This window comes from Anomaloglossus baeobatrachus, chromosome 5 (genome assembly GCF_048569485.1).
Source record: "Anomaloglossus baeobatrachus isolate aAnoBae1 chromosome 5, aAnoBae1.hap1, whole genome shotgun sequence".
Lineage (NCBI taxonomy): Eukaryota > Metazoa > Chordata > Amphibia > Anura > Aromobatidae > Anomaloglossus > Anomaloglossus baeobatrachus.
This window is the reverse complement of record NC_134357.1, coordinates 537484643-537500665: the sequence shown is the minus strand read 5'-3', so window position 1 is coordinate 537500665 and position 16023 is coordinate 537484643. Positions and strand designations below refer to the sequence as shown.

Sequence of the window (16023 nt, the reverse complement as noted above, 5' to 3'; positions counted from 1 at the left end):
ATACATCTCGCTGCCAGATTTTGGCAGCGAGATGTAATGGCTTAATAATCACGGGTGGAAGTGATTCCACCCGCAACTAGCAGGCCCATGTCAGCTGTTGAAAACAGCTGATATGTGCGCAGATCACCGCAACTTGCCCACGGCAGGGGGCGGGGATTAACCACACATGATCCATGACATACCCAGTACGTCGTAGGTCGTTAAGGGGTTAAAAAGAAACTGTGGGGTCGTCCCAATTTTTCATAACCAGACAAGGTAAAACAGACAGTTTGGGGCTGGTAATCGAGGTAATACGTTTGGGGTTAATATCAGCTGTGAATTGACAACTGGCATCAAGCCCAGGGGTTAGTAATGGATAGGCGTCTATCAGATACCCCCATTACGAACCTGGCGTGTGTAGATTTATAAAAACAAAACACACTGGAAAAAATGGTTTATTTGAATAAAGTCTCCCCTATACTCCGTTGTCCACCAATTTATTAATTATAAAGAAATTCTCAAAGGGCTGATGCAGACCTGGAATTTCTCACAAGCATCAGAAATTCTGTACCTGGCGCTGACCAACAGTGATCTTTGCAGCCTCATTCTGATAACGTTCTCAGTACTAAGCGCCATTGGAATCGATGGGCATTGTGGGACATTACACCATTGGACTAGATGGGAACTTCGAGAATTTCTTTTAAATTGACAATTTGGTCAACAAGGGAGTGCAGAGTCCTTACTATGACCATTTTACAGCACAGAAGTTCGGGTCTCCATTGACTTATATGAGGTCTGGGGTCAAGTTTGGTTCCCGAACCGCACTTTGAACTGAAATTGCTGCAAACCCGAACTTCTATGGGTCTGCTCATCTCTACTTATAGCTCCTTATTTCGCCCTATTATCTCCTGTAATTGTATTATTACACAAGATTATTTTATTATGTTACATTGGCTCATCTGCTTCCCATTCAGGTCTCTACAATATTGGATCCTCTCAGTGGAGATCTTCAATATAAGACAACTTTCCTGATTGACCCATCACGGATGGATAGGGACAGGGACAAGATGGTGGAGAGGATATTACACCTCACCATAGAGATCCTCTTCCGGCTTACTGGAGAGGTGAGAGATTCTGATGATGTCACATTATATCATTCTAATCTATGGGAATAACAGATGGACAGAACTGGAGAGGTGAGGACTCTGGAAATGTGTGTAGTGAGATTTATTAATGTGTCTCTCCATAACCAGGATTACACAGTAGTGAAGATCTCTAGTGAGCGCTGTCAGGACACTGTGTCTGAGAGTTGGGGAAGATCACCAAACCCAATCACAGGGCCTCCACCTCACCCCCTGATACATGAGGACATCAATGACCAGAAGATCCTAGAACTCACCTACAAGATGATTGAGCTGCTGACTGGAGAGGTGACAGTGTTGGGAATGCTGGGACATTATACAGTAACACTAGGAAGGAATCGGGGGGATAACAATATCATTGTATGTGTCAGGTTCCTATAAGGTGTCAGGATGTCGCCATCTATTTCTCCATGGAGGAGTGGGAATATTTAGAAGGACACAAAGATCTGTACAAGGAAATCATGATGGAGGTTCCCCAGGCACTCTCACTACCAGGTAATAGTCAGGACTAAATGCACATGGCTTATAATTATCTGTATATAAAGAATGAATTAAGTGTCTGTATGTGTTTCCTCCAGTTCTATCCAGTAAGAGGACAACACGAGAGAGATGTCCCTGTCCTCTTCTTCAACAGGACTGTAAACAGGAAATTACCAATGTTCCTCTGGATCATCAGGTAGATGGAGAGAAGGTGTCATGAAATCACCCTATGATGTGTAGACGGCTGTGAAGGTCTGGTGCTCAGTCTTGTTTTCTCCACCAGTATTTTCTATTTTATACTTATGTAATGAGAACGGTGGAGATGGCAGGATTAGAGCTGATCATAGATGTGACTTCTCCATCTGTCTATGACTTTTAGAAAATTTGTTTCAGGGTGAAGATCTGACCCATATTAATACTGCAGAGACATATGTGAGGGATGATGAGCGGTGTAAAGAGGAGGTTCATACAGATAACCTGCCAGGTGAGTAGTAACCACTAAATGCAGAAACATCACAGATTTCTTCCTTTCCCACATCACAGCACCACATGAGCAAGGGATCACAAGGACAGGAAACTTACTGAATTAAAGGGTGGCACCTCTCCCCCCACATCATTTGGTTTCCTGTCCTTGTAGAGACCTACAAAAGAAAAGGTAGTGAAGAATCTTTAATGAAGCTAGGGGTAGAGCCGGTGGGGCCTGGAAGTTCTGCAGCAGGTCCAGTGGGGGCTGTGGCGGACGAGCAAGGAAAGTGGCGGTGTCCTCTCTGAGTTGCAGGCTGCGATCTTGCTTGGGGCTGCACACGCCCAAAATGTGCTGGTAGAGGTGGAATTAACACCTTCAAGGGGTCAGGTGTTGATTGCTAGGAAAGACCAAGAAAGTTTACTTCAAAGCTTAAGAATAATGATTGTTTTCTCTGCAAACATAACTTACCCAGCTCATGACAGAAGAGGCTCTGTCCAACAGACTATAAGCGAGGAATCCACAAACTTTCTAATGGACCTAATATCAGTCATAAAGGAGGACATAAAAAATTTGCTTAAAATCACTTAAAAATCACTTTATAATACTGACCTAAACGGTCGCTGCGGTGGAGTTTGGTCATATGGGCGTCTTTGTTCTCTGGTGCCGGCGCCTCCTCTTTCGGCCATCTTTATCGCCCTTTTTCTGAAGCCGGGGTGCATGACACGTCCTACGTCATCCACAATCGCCAGCATTGAGGTCCTGCGCAGGCGCACTTTGATCTGCCCTGAGTGCGCCCGCGTGGGACCGGTGAGTGTGTATGATGTGTCATACACACAGGCTTCAGAAGGAGGACGAAGATGGCCGAAAGAGGAGGTGTCGGCACCGAAGAATGGAGACGCCCATATGACCCAACTCCACCGCAGCAACCGTTTAGGTAAGTATTATAAAGTCATTTTTACGTTCTACATAGCGGCCTGGGCTTTTATATACAGCATGTTAGAATGCTGTATATAAGAGCCCACTGGTGGTGGCTGCAGTTTATAGGTCCTAAATCTGCTGACAGGTTCCCTTTAAACTGGAAGGCTCAGAAAGGGGGGACTTTTGACTTTCGAAGTGTAAATTTTGCTAGACTGATTTATGGAAGCCATGCTGATTTTCAAGATTGTTTGAGCTACTAGTAATGTGGAAACCCTCTATTTTTCTATTTACAGATCATACATTTTAAAGGGTGCTTAATTTTTGAGTGATTAATAGATGTTTTTATTGATATCGTTTTGAGCTCATAACTATTTTTGATGGCTTTTTATTCCAATATTTGGTAGGCAGTATGAATAAACTGAGTCAAACAACATACTTTACTGGTTCATGCTCTGAATCCTAGTGGTTTACTCCTATTTTGTGAACTGTTTTTTTTTCTTAGTGAATAATTTAATTTTTCCTACATAATTTGCAACTTCTATAGATATTTTACTCTAAAATAATAACTGGCTTTAATCTTGGCAGATGACTGTACCAGGAGATCAGAGGGACAACTGACATCTTCAATATTTATATCAGATTACCTTAATATCACACAAGATATGATTGAAGTGAATGCCATTCTTCCAGATTTACTATCATCTCTTCACAGCAAAAATCTATCATCTGATCATTTTAAAAAGGTCCTAGCTTCTGATTCATCACAGACTATTTCGGGGGAAAAAATTCACAATAGGTTAGTTATAAATCAAAATGATCATACAGTAAAAAAAACATTTTCATGTTCAGAATGTGGACACTGTTTTGGGAAGAAATCAAATCTTATTAAACACCAGAGAATTCATACAGGGGAGAAGATAAATTCATGTTCAGACAATGGGAAATATTTTGCATATAAATCACATCTCATTAAACATCAAAGAATTCACACTACAAAAAAGCCATATTCATGTTCAGAATGTGGGAGATGTTTTACAGATAAATCACATTTTGCTATACATCAGAGAACTCACACAGGGGAGAGGCCATTTTCATGTTTAGAATGTGGGAAATGTTTTATAAGGAAATCAGATCTTTTTAATCACCAGAGAACTCACACAGGGGAGAAGCCTTTTTCATGTTCAGAATGTGGGAAATGTTTTGCATTTAAATCATATCTTGTTAAACATAAGCGAAATCACACAGGGGAGAAGCCATATTCTTGTTCAGAATGTGGGAAAGGTTTTAATGAGAAATCACATCTTGCTATACATCAGAGAACTCACACAGGTGAAAGGCCATTTCCATGTTCAGAATGTGGGAAATGTTTTGTAAAGAAATCGGATCTTGTTAATCACCAGAGAATTCACACAGGGGAGAAGCCATATTTATGTACATATTGTGGGAATTGTTTTGCAATTAAATCACATCTTGTTAAACACCAGAAAAATCACAAAGGGAAGAAGCCATTTTCATGTCCAAAGTGTAGGAAATCTTTTACAGAAAAAGCAAGTATTATTACACATCTGAGAACTCACACAGGGGAGAAACCTTTTTCATGTTCGGAATGTGGTAAATCTTTTGCAGCTAAATCAAATCTTGTTAATCACCAGAAAATTCACACAGGGGAGAAGTCTTTTTCATGTTCAGAATGTGGGAAGTATTTTGCAACTAATTCTTATCTTGTAAAACATAAAAGATATCACACAGGGGAGAAGCCATTTTCATGTTCAGAATGTGGGAAATGTTTTACAGATAAATCAAATCTTGTTGTACATCAGAGAATTCACACAGGGGAGAAGCCGTTTTCATGTTCAGAATGTGGGAAATGTTTTGTTGAAAAATCAAAGCTTGTTAGACACCGGAAAGTTCACACTGGGGAGAAGCCATATTCATGTTCAGAATGTGGAAAAAGGTTTGCAAATAAACCAAATCTTGTTAAACATAAGCAAAGTCACACAGAGGAAAAGCCATATTCCAAGGGGAAAGGCATTGAAAACTTGAATGAGAATTAAAAATATATGCAGTTACCAATACACATCTGTTATTCAAAAAGCACGTAAAAAGCAATATTCCATGTGCGTTACGCCCTTAGTGATGAAGCAAAATTTTGATATTAAATACCAAGCCCTTTTTTTCATTCTGACCAGTGTCAATTTATGTGGTAATAAATGGAATGGAATGTTTCAATGTATCCCATTGTTTCTGAGATTGTTTTTCGTGACACATTACATTTGATGTTAATAGTACATTTAGTTTGTTTTGCGTTTCTGTGAAAATATCAGAATAAACATTGAACATTTTGAAAAATGCGCAATTTACAATTTTTATTAATCTCACACTGCGGAAAATCAATAAATAACATCTCCCATCTGTTTACTTTATATCTGTGTCATTTTTCAAAAGTCATTTTATTTAGTTAGAAGGTTTAAATGTTTTGCAGCAATTTTCTCATTTTTCAAAAAAAAATTACAAAACCTGTTTCTTTGGGGGATTATTCAGATTTAAATGGACTTTTAGGGGCCTATATATTTTAAACTCAAAAATGATACCAGTTTAAAAACTTCACCCCTCAAATTTTTCAAAATTGCTGTCACAAACATGTTTAAACCTTCAGCTGCTACACAGGAATTAATGCAAAATGGAATGAAAAACATAATAAATTGTACTTTTTATGGTTGCTTTAGTCCATTTTTTTCTAAAATGTTGTTTTTCACTTTTACAAGAGAGAGCATGGCAAATTGGAGCCCACAATTTGTTACCCAGTTTCTTCTGAGTGCGCTGATACTCTACATCTGGACGGACACCTCTGTTTGGACAAAAGGGAGGACTCAGAAGGGAAGGTGCAACATTTAAATTTCGAAACATAACTTTGGCTGAAATAGATTGCAGGTACCATGTCGCATTTGAAGGGACCCTAAGGTGTCTAAATAAAAGAAAACCCCGCACAAGTGACTCTATCTTTTTAACATCACACCTTAAGGATTTCATCCAGACTTTTAGTACTGTGCAAGAGGTACGACACAAAATTTGATAACATTAGGTCGTCATGTTGAAATGTTTAAATTTTTCCCGAAAATATTGCTTTGGCTCCATATTTTTCACTTTTGCAAGACGTATCAAGAAATAGTGGACTCCAAAGATTGTTAAACACTCTCCTCTGAGACTGGCGATACCACACATGTAGTAAAAAAGTTCTCTTTCGACAAATGTCAGGGCTTGAATTGAAAGGAGCACTATTTTAATTTATGAAATACAGATTTGGGTGAAATAGATTGTGGACACAATGTCACATGTGCAAGGCCCCTGAAGTACAAAAACATCAGAAATCCCCACAAGTAGCCCCATTTTGGAAACTAGACCCATCAACAAATTCATGTAAAGGTGTGTTAAGCATTTTCAATCCATAGGTGCATCACAGGACGTTTATAAATGTGGATGTGAAAAAGGAAAATAAAATTTTCCGTTAATTTGAGGCTAATACAAAATTTTATTTTTCACAATGGATAATAGCATAAAATGACCCTCATTTATTGTGCAATTTCTCCAGAACCCAGTGATATCCCATATGTGGTCAATAACTAATGTTTGGGCACATGGAATAACTCGGAAAGCAGACAGTGCTATTTAATTTTTAAGTCATGTTGCATTTGTAGAGCCCCTGAGGCGCGAAAAAAAGCAGAAACACCAACATATAACCCCATTTTGTAAACATAACCCCAGAATGAGGTTATCTATTGATGTATTGAGCATTTTTACCTACACACTATACAGAATTTTATAAGAATGGGTTGTCAAAAGGAAATACATATGGTTTTTCTGCTAAAAACAGTTTTTTAGCTTCAAAGTTTTAATTCACACAAGAATAAATAGGAGAAAATAGCAGTTTTTTTCCCCAAATGTGGCAGTAACTCATGTGGTTGTGTACTACTGTTTGAGCACATGGTGGGGATCGAATGAAGAGTGCTACTTGGCGTTAAGAATGTAGATTCCATTTGAATAGATTGTGAGCTCCATTAACCCCCCCCCACCCCCGAGGTGCCAGATCAGCAGAAACCACTCAAGTGACCCCAATGTAGAAATTGCACCTTTCAAAGAATTCATCTACAGCTGTAGTGACTAGTTTACAACATTCATACAACTCATACAATTTTTTTTTTTTCTGGCGAATTGCAAATATGCCATTTTAGTGCTCATATAATGTGTCCAGCTTGTGTTTCTGGCGACACACACCCTATAAATTAATTGGGCTTTCGCCATTACAATAATGCCACATATAGGGCCACTTACTGTCACCCACATATACAGCTGTCACCCACTGGTATTTCATCTGGGGGAGGTGATATTCACTTATTTCCCAGCGCCATTGAAAAGTGGCACTGATGAATAAGGCCCCTGATGACCACCGTTAAAAGGCATAGTGGCATTAGTTATGGGGATTAAGATTATACTTTTGTCCAAAATGGATGGTAATCCCAAACATGGTATGGGTGATGGATGAGGCAGGGCAATAGAAAAAAACAATATCATGGATAACAATGTGATTGGTATTAGCAGCAGCTCTAACATCATTGGTAAGGCTGGCTGAAACCGCCCCTGCAGTAGTAGTGCCAAATGCAAGTTGTATTTGGCATCTGTTGCAAATTATGTGTATATGTGCCATCACCTATCTGAATCACAGCAGGATGATGTAACCTCTGACAAGAATGTTACCCAGCTAACACATTCACTCATGTTGGCATTGGAGTAGGAGAAAGGATCGACCGCACTTCACAGGTCCCTGTAAAGCAGACCTGGGCAAGGGGCGGCCCGCGGGCCACATCCGGCCCGCCTACTCTCTGTGACCGGCCCGCCTGGTTCAGGGCGTCCTTGCTGGCCAGTCACTGATGAGGGCAATCTGACCTGTTCGGAGCACCAGGCTCCGGGAGGCCCATGGTCAGATTGCCCTCATCACACGCTGTGTGTCGGGCAGGGAACAGAGGACTGATCCTGCAGCACCACAGTGCAGGCAGCGGAACGCAGGAATCTCTCCTCTGTTCCCTGCCCGATACTTTTTTTTGTGACACACACACGCGCCCTGATATCGTCAGTACGGCGTGCGCGTGTCATTTGAAAAGTTCCCACCCGCAGGAGAAGAAGCTGCAGCGGCGGGGCCTGTACGGAGAGAAGCAGCCGCGGGGGCCTCCTAGGAATACAGCATTGGCGCACAGCCTGGGCATGTGAAAGTGAAGCTGCTCAGCGGGGGGCTCATACGGAGGAGCCTGAGGAGGGGACAATAAGAAGAGACAGGTGAGTGGTTACTAGTAACCTGCGGGGACCATGGGGGGGCGGGGGGTAACTGTTGACAAATATTTGGGGTGTAGTGTTGTAGTATATGGGAATGTAGTTTTACAGGTGTGGTATATGGGGGGGGTGTAGTGGTGTAGTATATAGTGGTGTAGTTTTATAGGGGTGTAGTATAATACAGGTGTATATAGGGGTGTAGTATAATACAGGTGTATATAGGGGTGTAGTGGTGTAGTATAATACAGGTGTATATAGGGGTGTAGTATAATACAGGTGTATATAGGGGTGTATTGGTGTAGTATAATACAGGTGTATATAGGGGTGTAGTATAATACAAGTGTAGTATATAGAGGTGTAGTGATGTAGGTTATCACAAGTGTAGTATATAGTGATGTAGTATATTACAGGTGTATATAGAGGTGTAGTGATGTAGTATATAGTGGTATAGTATATAGAGGTGTAGTTTATTACAGGTGTACTGAATAGGGATGTATATTACAGGTGTAGTATGCGGCGGGTGTAGTGATGTAGTATATGGGGATTGTGTGTGTGTATATATATATTATATATACACACACAGTATATATATGCGTGTTCGTGTGTGTGTATGTATATGTATGTATGTATGTGTATGTATATATATTGTGAGGTAACGTGGTCGGCTGCACGGCAGAAGACACGGGATCCAGGCACCAATGGTCACAGCACACGGTTTATTACACAAACCAAAAGTCCAACAACAATATACATGTGTTCCCCTGGCAGACACTCAGGGAGTTGTGTTCACTCCCTCACACTAAGGCCCCACGCCCATGTTCCTGTTTCCTTTTAACCCTCCTTTCAGCCTGCAGGGAAACAGCATAAACCCTGGAGTGGAGTTGCTTTCTATACATGTAGTGAGCACAACCGGGGCGAGACGTACCGGCCGTCATAGATAACCCCGGTCACAGTCTCACATACACCCCCCCTCAGTTCAAGCGAGCGGGGTTGAACTCCCGCCATCAAACACGGGCCGCGGGACAAGGCATCGGCGTTGCCCTGCAACCTACCGGCCCGGTATTCAACCGTAAACCAGAAGTTCTGCAGAGAAAGGAACCACCGGGTAACCCGGGCATTCCGTTCCTTGGCGGACCTCATCCAGACCAGCGGAGAGTGATCAGTCACCAAGCGAAACTGTCGTCCCAGCAGGTAATAGCGTAGGGACTCCAAGGCCCACTTGATCGCCAGGAACTCCTTCTCCACTACGCTATAATTCCGCTCGGGAGGGGTGAGCTTCCTACTTAAGAAGGTGACGGGGTGTTCCTCCCCCTGAACCACCTGAGACAGCACTGCCCCCAGGCCGACCTCCGAGGCGTCAGTCTGTACTATGAACTCCTTCCGGAAATCAGGGTTGACAAGAACGGGCTGTCCGCACAGGACCCCCTTCAGGGCCCGGAAGGAGTCCTCGGCCTGCTGAATCCAGCGCACCATGACGGACTTCTTGCCTTTGAGAAGGTCCGTTAAGGGGGCTGATAGTCCCGCAAAATTTTTTACAAACCTCCTGTAGTACCCCACGATACCCAGGAAGGCCCTAACCTGCTTCGTGGTCAGGGGTCTAGGCCACTTCTGGATCGCCTCAACTTTGTTAATTTGGGGCTTAATCACTCCTTGGCCTATTACGTAGCCCAAGTAGCGGGCTTCCGTGAGCCCCAACGCACATTTCTTGGGCTTGGCTGTCAATCCGGCTGTTCGGAGCGCGTTCACCACGGCTTGTACCTGTTCCAAGTGGGTCTGCCACTCAGCTGTAAATAATGATGTCATCAAGGTACGCTGATGCATACGCCTGGTGGGGTTCCAGCACCAGGTCCATCAACCTCTGGAATGTGGCCGGAGCGCCATGTAACCCAAAAGGCAAGACAACATAGTGGAAGAGACCCTCCGGCGTAACAAAAGCGGTTTTCTCCTTGGCGGACTCCGTCAGTGGCACCTGCCAGTACCCCTTGGTCAGGTCGAGCGTGGTGAAATATCGCGCCTGTCCCAGCCTATCAATCAGCTCATCCACCCGGGGCATGGGGTAGAGATCGAACTTGGATACTTCGTTCAATCTCCTAAAGTCATTGCAGAACCTTAAGGAGCCATCGGGTTTTGGTATTAGGACAATGGGACTAGCCCATTCACTCCGGGATTTTTCGATGACCCCCAGGCGTAGCATTGTCTTCACTTCCTCTGATATGGCTTGTCCTCGAGCCTCCGGCACCCGGTATGACTTCAGGCGTACCTTCAGGTGAGGCTCGGTGACAATGTCATGTCGTATCAGACTGGTCCTACCAGGCAGTTCGGAGAAGACATCGGGGTTCTGCTGAACCAGCCGTCTGGCCTCTCGCCTCTGTTGCTTGGTGAGGGCTTCTCCAATCCTTACTTCCGGTTCGTCCTCTCCGGAAGTCGCTGGAGCTGGGTTTGAACAACCCGAAGAGGAGGGAGATGGGGAAAAAGCAACCATCAGGCTTTCCCGTTCCTGCCAAGGTTTTAATAGGTTGACATGGTATATTTGTTCAGGTTTCCACCTACCGGGCTGCAATACCTTATAGTTGACCACCCCGACTCTTTCCTTTATCTCGTAGGGGCCTTGCCACTGAGCCAGGAATTTACTCTCCGCCGTGGGGATCAATACCAACACCCGATCCCCGGGTTTAAAGGTCCGCACGGTGGCTTGTCTATTGTAGCGGCCGCTTTGCGCGGCCTGAGCCTCCTGTAAATGCTCCTTCACAATAGGCATGACCGCGCTTATGCGGTTCTGCATTCCTAAAATGTGTTCAATCACACTTTTATGGGGGGTGGGCTCTTGCGCCCATGTTTCCTTTGCCAGGTCCAACAATCCCCGGGGATGTCGCCCGTATAACAACTCAAAAGGCGAAAACCACGTGGATGCCTGTGGCACCTCTCGTATGGCAAACATCAAATAGGGAAGCATCATATCCCAGTCTTTCCCGTGTTTGGAAATCACCCTTTTGAGCATGGTTTTCAGGGTTTTATTGAATCGTTCCACTAAACCGTCCGTCTGAGGATGATACACAGACGTACGCAACTGCTTGATCTGGAGTAGCCGGCATAGCTCTTTGGTCACTTTAGACATGAATGGGGTCCCCTGATCCGTAAGGATCTCCTTGGGCAACCCCACCCGGCAGAACACAGCAAACAACTCCCGAGCTATAAGCTTCGCCGCAGTATGTCTGAGAGGTATCGCCTCTGGATACCGGGTGGCATAGTCAACAATCACTAGGATGTGTTGGTGCCCTCGAGCGGACTTTACGAGGGGCCCCACCAGATCCATCCCTATCCGTTCAAAAGGGACTTCTATAATGGGTAATGGTACCAACGGACTGCGAAAGTGGGCCAGGGGTGCGGTAAGCTGACACTCCGGGCAGGTTTCCCAGAACCGTTTTACCTCCCGAAAGACCCCGGGCCAATAGAACCTTTGCAATATTCGCTCCTGCGTTTTCTTGACCCCTAGGTGGCCACTCATCAGGTGTTTATGAGCCAAGACGAGGACCCGCCGGCGATATGGCTGGGGCACCACCAACTGCTCTACCCCCACGCCCCGTATTTCATCTACCCGGTAGAGTAAATCCTGTTTAAGAGCGAAATGGGGGTACCTTACCTGGGCACCGGGCAGCTGTGCCACCCCGTCAACCACTGTCACCCGACTCCGGGCATGTATTAATGTAGGGTCCTGGAGTTGGGCTGTCCCAAACGTATCCGGGGACGCCTCCAACTCCGGGATGGGCTCGACCATCTCAGCCCCTCCTGCCAATACCTCTAGGGGCGACCTATTGGGTTCACATTCTGTCCCTATCATGGGGAGCCCTACGGCAGGCGTCCCGGATTCGGGATTGTCGGGCTCAGATCCCGGACTGTCCAATATCTGAGGGGACTTAGGAGGCCCCTTCCATAAAGTCCAAAAATAGGGCAGATCCCTTCCTAGGATCACGTCATAGGGAAGAGTGTTAATAAGTCCCACCTCATGTTGCACCTGACCGCAGGGTGCTGTGATGGTGACAATCCCCGTGGGATAGTCTCGGCGGTCCCCATGTATGCAAACCACCCCCACGGTACGTCCTGTGGCCTTTACTTCAGCCCTTAGGGTTGATCGCACAAGGGTCACTAAGCTTCCGGAATCCAACAAGCCTGTAACCGGACATCCATTCACCTGTATTTGGCACAAGTGGGGCTCAGTCTCCGGGGAGACAAGGTCAGCGGTACACACCACCTGAGCATACATTGAACCCCGCCGGGTAACCCCACAATCCATGGGCTCCGTGGTGAGTGGACACTGGGCTTCCATATGTCCCACCCGCTGGCACCGCCAACATCTAATAGGGAAGGAAACCCCCTTGACGAGTTGTCGTTTAGGGTACATAGCCTTCCGGACCTCAGGGACGGCGGGCGCGGCCTCGGACGGGATGGTAGCGGACTCCCGCACCGGTGTCAGCGGTGGGTCCTTGACTCTAGGCTTGGAGGGGCCGGACCGACGGGCGGTACGCAAAGTCTCAGTGTCCCGTATCAAGTCCTGCGTAGCCACATGCTGCTCCACCAGGCACACTAATTGGTCCAGGGTACTTGGGTCGCCCTGTCCTACCCACCGTTGAATGGTGACGTGTAAAGTGCGCACAAAGCGATCAACTACTACCCTTTCCACCATTTGCGCAGGGCTCAGAGTGTCAGGCTGCAACCACTTCTTTACCAGATGCAACAAGTCATAGGCCTGGGAGCGTACGGGTTTGGCTTCCTCATAGAACCACTGATTTACCCGCTGAGCCCGTACATAGGTATTCACCCCCAACCGAGCAAGTATTTCGGCTTTCAGGGTCGCATATTCTATGGCGTCCTCGGTACAGAGGTCCAGGTACGCTTTTTAGGGCTCCCCCGTCGGATAGGGCGACAATATCTCAGCCCACTGGGGGGTCGGCAGCTTTTCCCGCTCGGCCACCCGCTCAAACACCGCCAGGAACGCTTCCACATCATCCCCCGGGGTTCAACTTTTGCAACGCTTGTCTCACCACTTTCCGGACGCTGCCGTCGTCACCCGGTCCCGGGGTTGTTGCTGCCGGTCCGGCACGGATCGACTTGGCCAGGAGAACCATCTGTTCTTGGTGCCTTTGTTCCTGCAATTTCAAGGATTGCTGCTGACGATCCAACGACCGGAGCAGGTGTGCATTGGTCTGTTGCTGCTGTGCATTAGCCTGTTGTTGCTGTGCATTAGCCTGTTGTTGCTGTGCATTAGCCTGAGCCAGCTGCTTTAGTATGTCCTCCATGGCGTCACCGGGTTTGGGCTGTAGTATAGCCGCTCGAATCCAGGACATGTGCTACCGGGTCACCAGGGATGGATGCTACACCTCACCGGGCTGGCATGCCCGCATTCTCCACCATCTGTGAGGTAACGTGGTCGGCTGCACGGCAGAAGACACGGGATCCAGGCACCAATGGTCACAGCACACGGTTTATTACACAAACCAAAAGTCCAACAACAACAATATACATGTGTTCCCCTGGCAGACACTCAGGGAGTTGTGTTCACTCCCTCACACTAAGGCCCCACGCCCATGTTCCTGTTTCCTTTTAACCCTCCTTTCAGCCTGCAGGGAAACAGCATAAACCCTGGAGTGGAGTTGCTTTCTATACATGGAGTGAGCACAACCGGGGCGAGACGTACCGGCCGTCATAGATAACCCCGGTCACAGTCTCACAATATGTAGAACCGAGCTAATTATATTAGTCCGTCCCTCTAAAACCATCCCAATTTCTCATGCGGCCCCATGGGAAAATTAATTGCCCACCCCTGCTGTAAAGGATGAAAAAAATTCTAGCCACACAAATAAAAACACTAAGTAGCCCTGGCTCCTCAAACAGCCGTCACACACTGTCAAAAAAGGACAATAAGGTGTGTAGGAACAAATACAAACCCAAAAGTGAGATCAACTGAAATAAGGTACACAGAAGAGGAGCTGGGAAAGAAAACAAAACCAACACACAGCAGGCACTCAACTGGTGTTTCCTCAAAGGTAAATACCCCAAAGCTGAAGGGCTAGAATTCCCAGACATAAATCCACATAGAGATCTAGCTAGCAAGGAAGTAAGGTGAGAGATGAACATGTATAACCCAATCCAGAATGTGATAGGTCAAACCACAGTGAAGAAATGAGACACCTGGTGAGGAGTAAAAAAAAAAAGACAATAGAAACCAACAGCATTAGGACAGGAAAGAGAAGGCAATAGCCCAACAGATACTGTTGTGGAAGTGGCCTGAGCTATAGCTTGTTTGTTTAAATGTAATAAGAATATCTGTGTATGAAAATAATCAAAATATAGATGTAGTTGCATAATTATCTGTCTGTCTATGTAGCAATTGCACAGACCTATAATATGATTCTAGTCATGAAGGGGTTACCAAGGATAAGTGAACAGCTGTACAAACATGGAAGTTTATAATGATGAACAAAAGTCTTATCAGTAGTTTTCAAACAGAATGTATAATTAATGAACAGATGTATTTTACAGCATGCTGGGAAAAACTAAGGAGTTGAATACTCCTTACTCCCTGTTCTAGCTTCAAGGTCAAAGTTGTATTCTGTATAATTGAATTTCTTCCAATACACGAGAGGCAGTGGGAGACACTGGCTCAAGGAGAGAACATGTCTCATGTGTTCATTGTCTGATTCATTAATACAGGCACTGATATACAGCTAATACAGCACCGGTCTCTGGATACCCTGTATGAAGATACCATTAGCTATCTTTACCCAAAATTCCTCCCTTAACAGTTTGGCGCATCCGACGTGGAGCCCCTCCACGGACGCATTGTCGACCTGGAAATACCGATGTTTTGGATGTCGCGGACTGAGATCTCCCTCTCCTCCAAACAGGCTGATCACCTCCATCTCACGGGTGAGAGTTACATACTGTGTATTCACTACCGTTGTGGTTGGTTTTGGAGAGGAGGGAGTGACGTGCTGTGTGTCCTTATCGGTGTTAAAAGGTACCTGATTGTGACTCAGGGGTGATGCCCGCTGGGGCTCAGAGCACGATCCCAGCCTTGAGGTGTGGATCGAGAGGGTCACACGGGATCCAGAGGATGGTTGTTAGGGCAGGAAAGATGGTGGTGGCCGGATATAGCTAGTTAGACTGACCCGGTCTGTAATTAAAGACGCGGGGGAATTCCCATGACTGAAGATAGGGATTAGGACATTAAATTTGATACAGTTGACCAAGTCCGGAGGTCGGGACATTCTTGTATATACATGTACATTTTTGTACATCCTCCTCCTTTCATGAGACAGATCCTCAGTGGAAGAAGATAGGGATTAGGACAATAAATTGGTGCAGCTGATCAAGTCCGGAGGGAATACATTTTGGACCCCTCCTCCATATCACGGGATACCCTTATTACTATATAGCTGAGGAGTTGCCAGCTAGTATAGAGGTGGAGCCTTAGGTGCCGGCCGCATAGTCATAAATTAGTGTAATCCGAACACCACCAAGATAGCAAAAATGTTCAGACAGAAAGCTGAGAGGTCTGAAGGTAACAAGAGATTGTTAATTGATGCTGAATTGTTTAACAGAATAACGCAGATATTGCTATCAGAAAGATATATTGAAGTCAAAGATGAAGATGAGCAAGGGGATGTTGTGTTTTTTCCTATAGGTTACCCAAGTCTGAGGATGGTTTTAGGGGCACTT

The 16023-nt window shown here is 45.4% G+C and overlaps 1 protein-coding gene across 1 annotated transcript in view; it reads left to right on the top strand.

Annotated features, from left to right (window-relative positions):
- Positions 1 to 16023, top strand: part of LOC142312189 (uncharacterized) — a 307401-nt gene that overhangs the window by 217982 nt on the left and 73396 nt on the right. The window contains 1 exon segment of the mRNA XM_075351090.1: positions 3919 to 4998. Coding sequence (XP_075207205.1) covers positions 3919 to 4998 — 1080 coding nt within the window.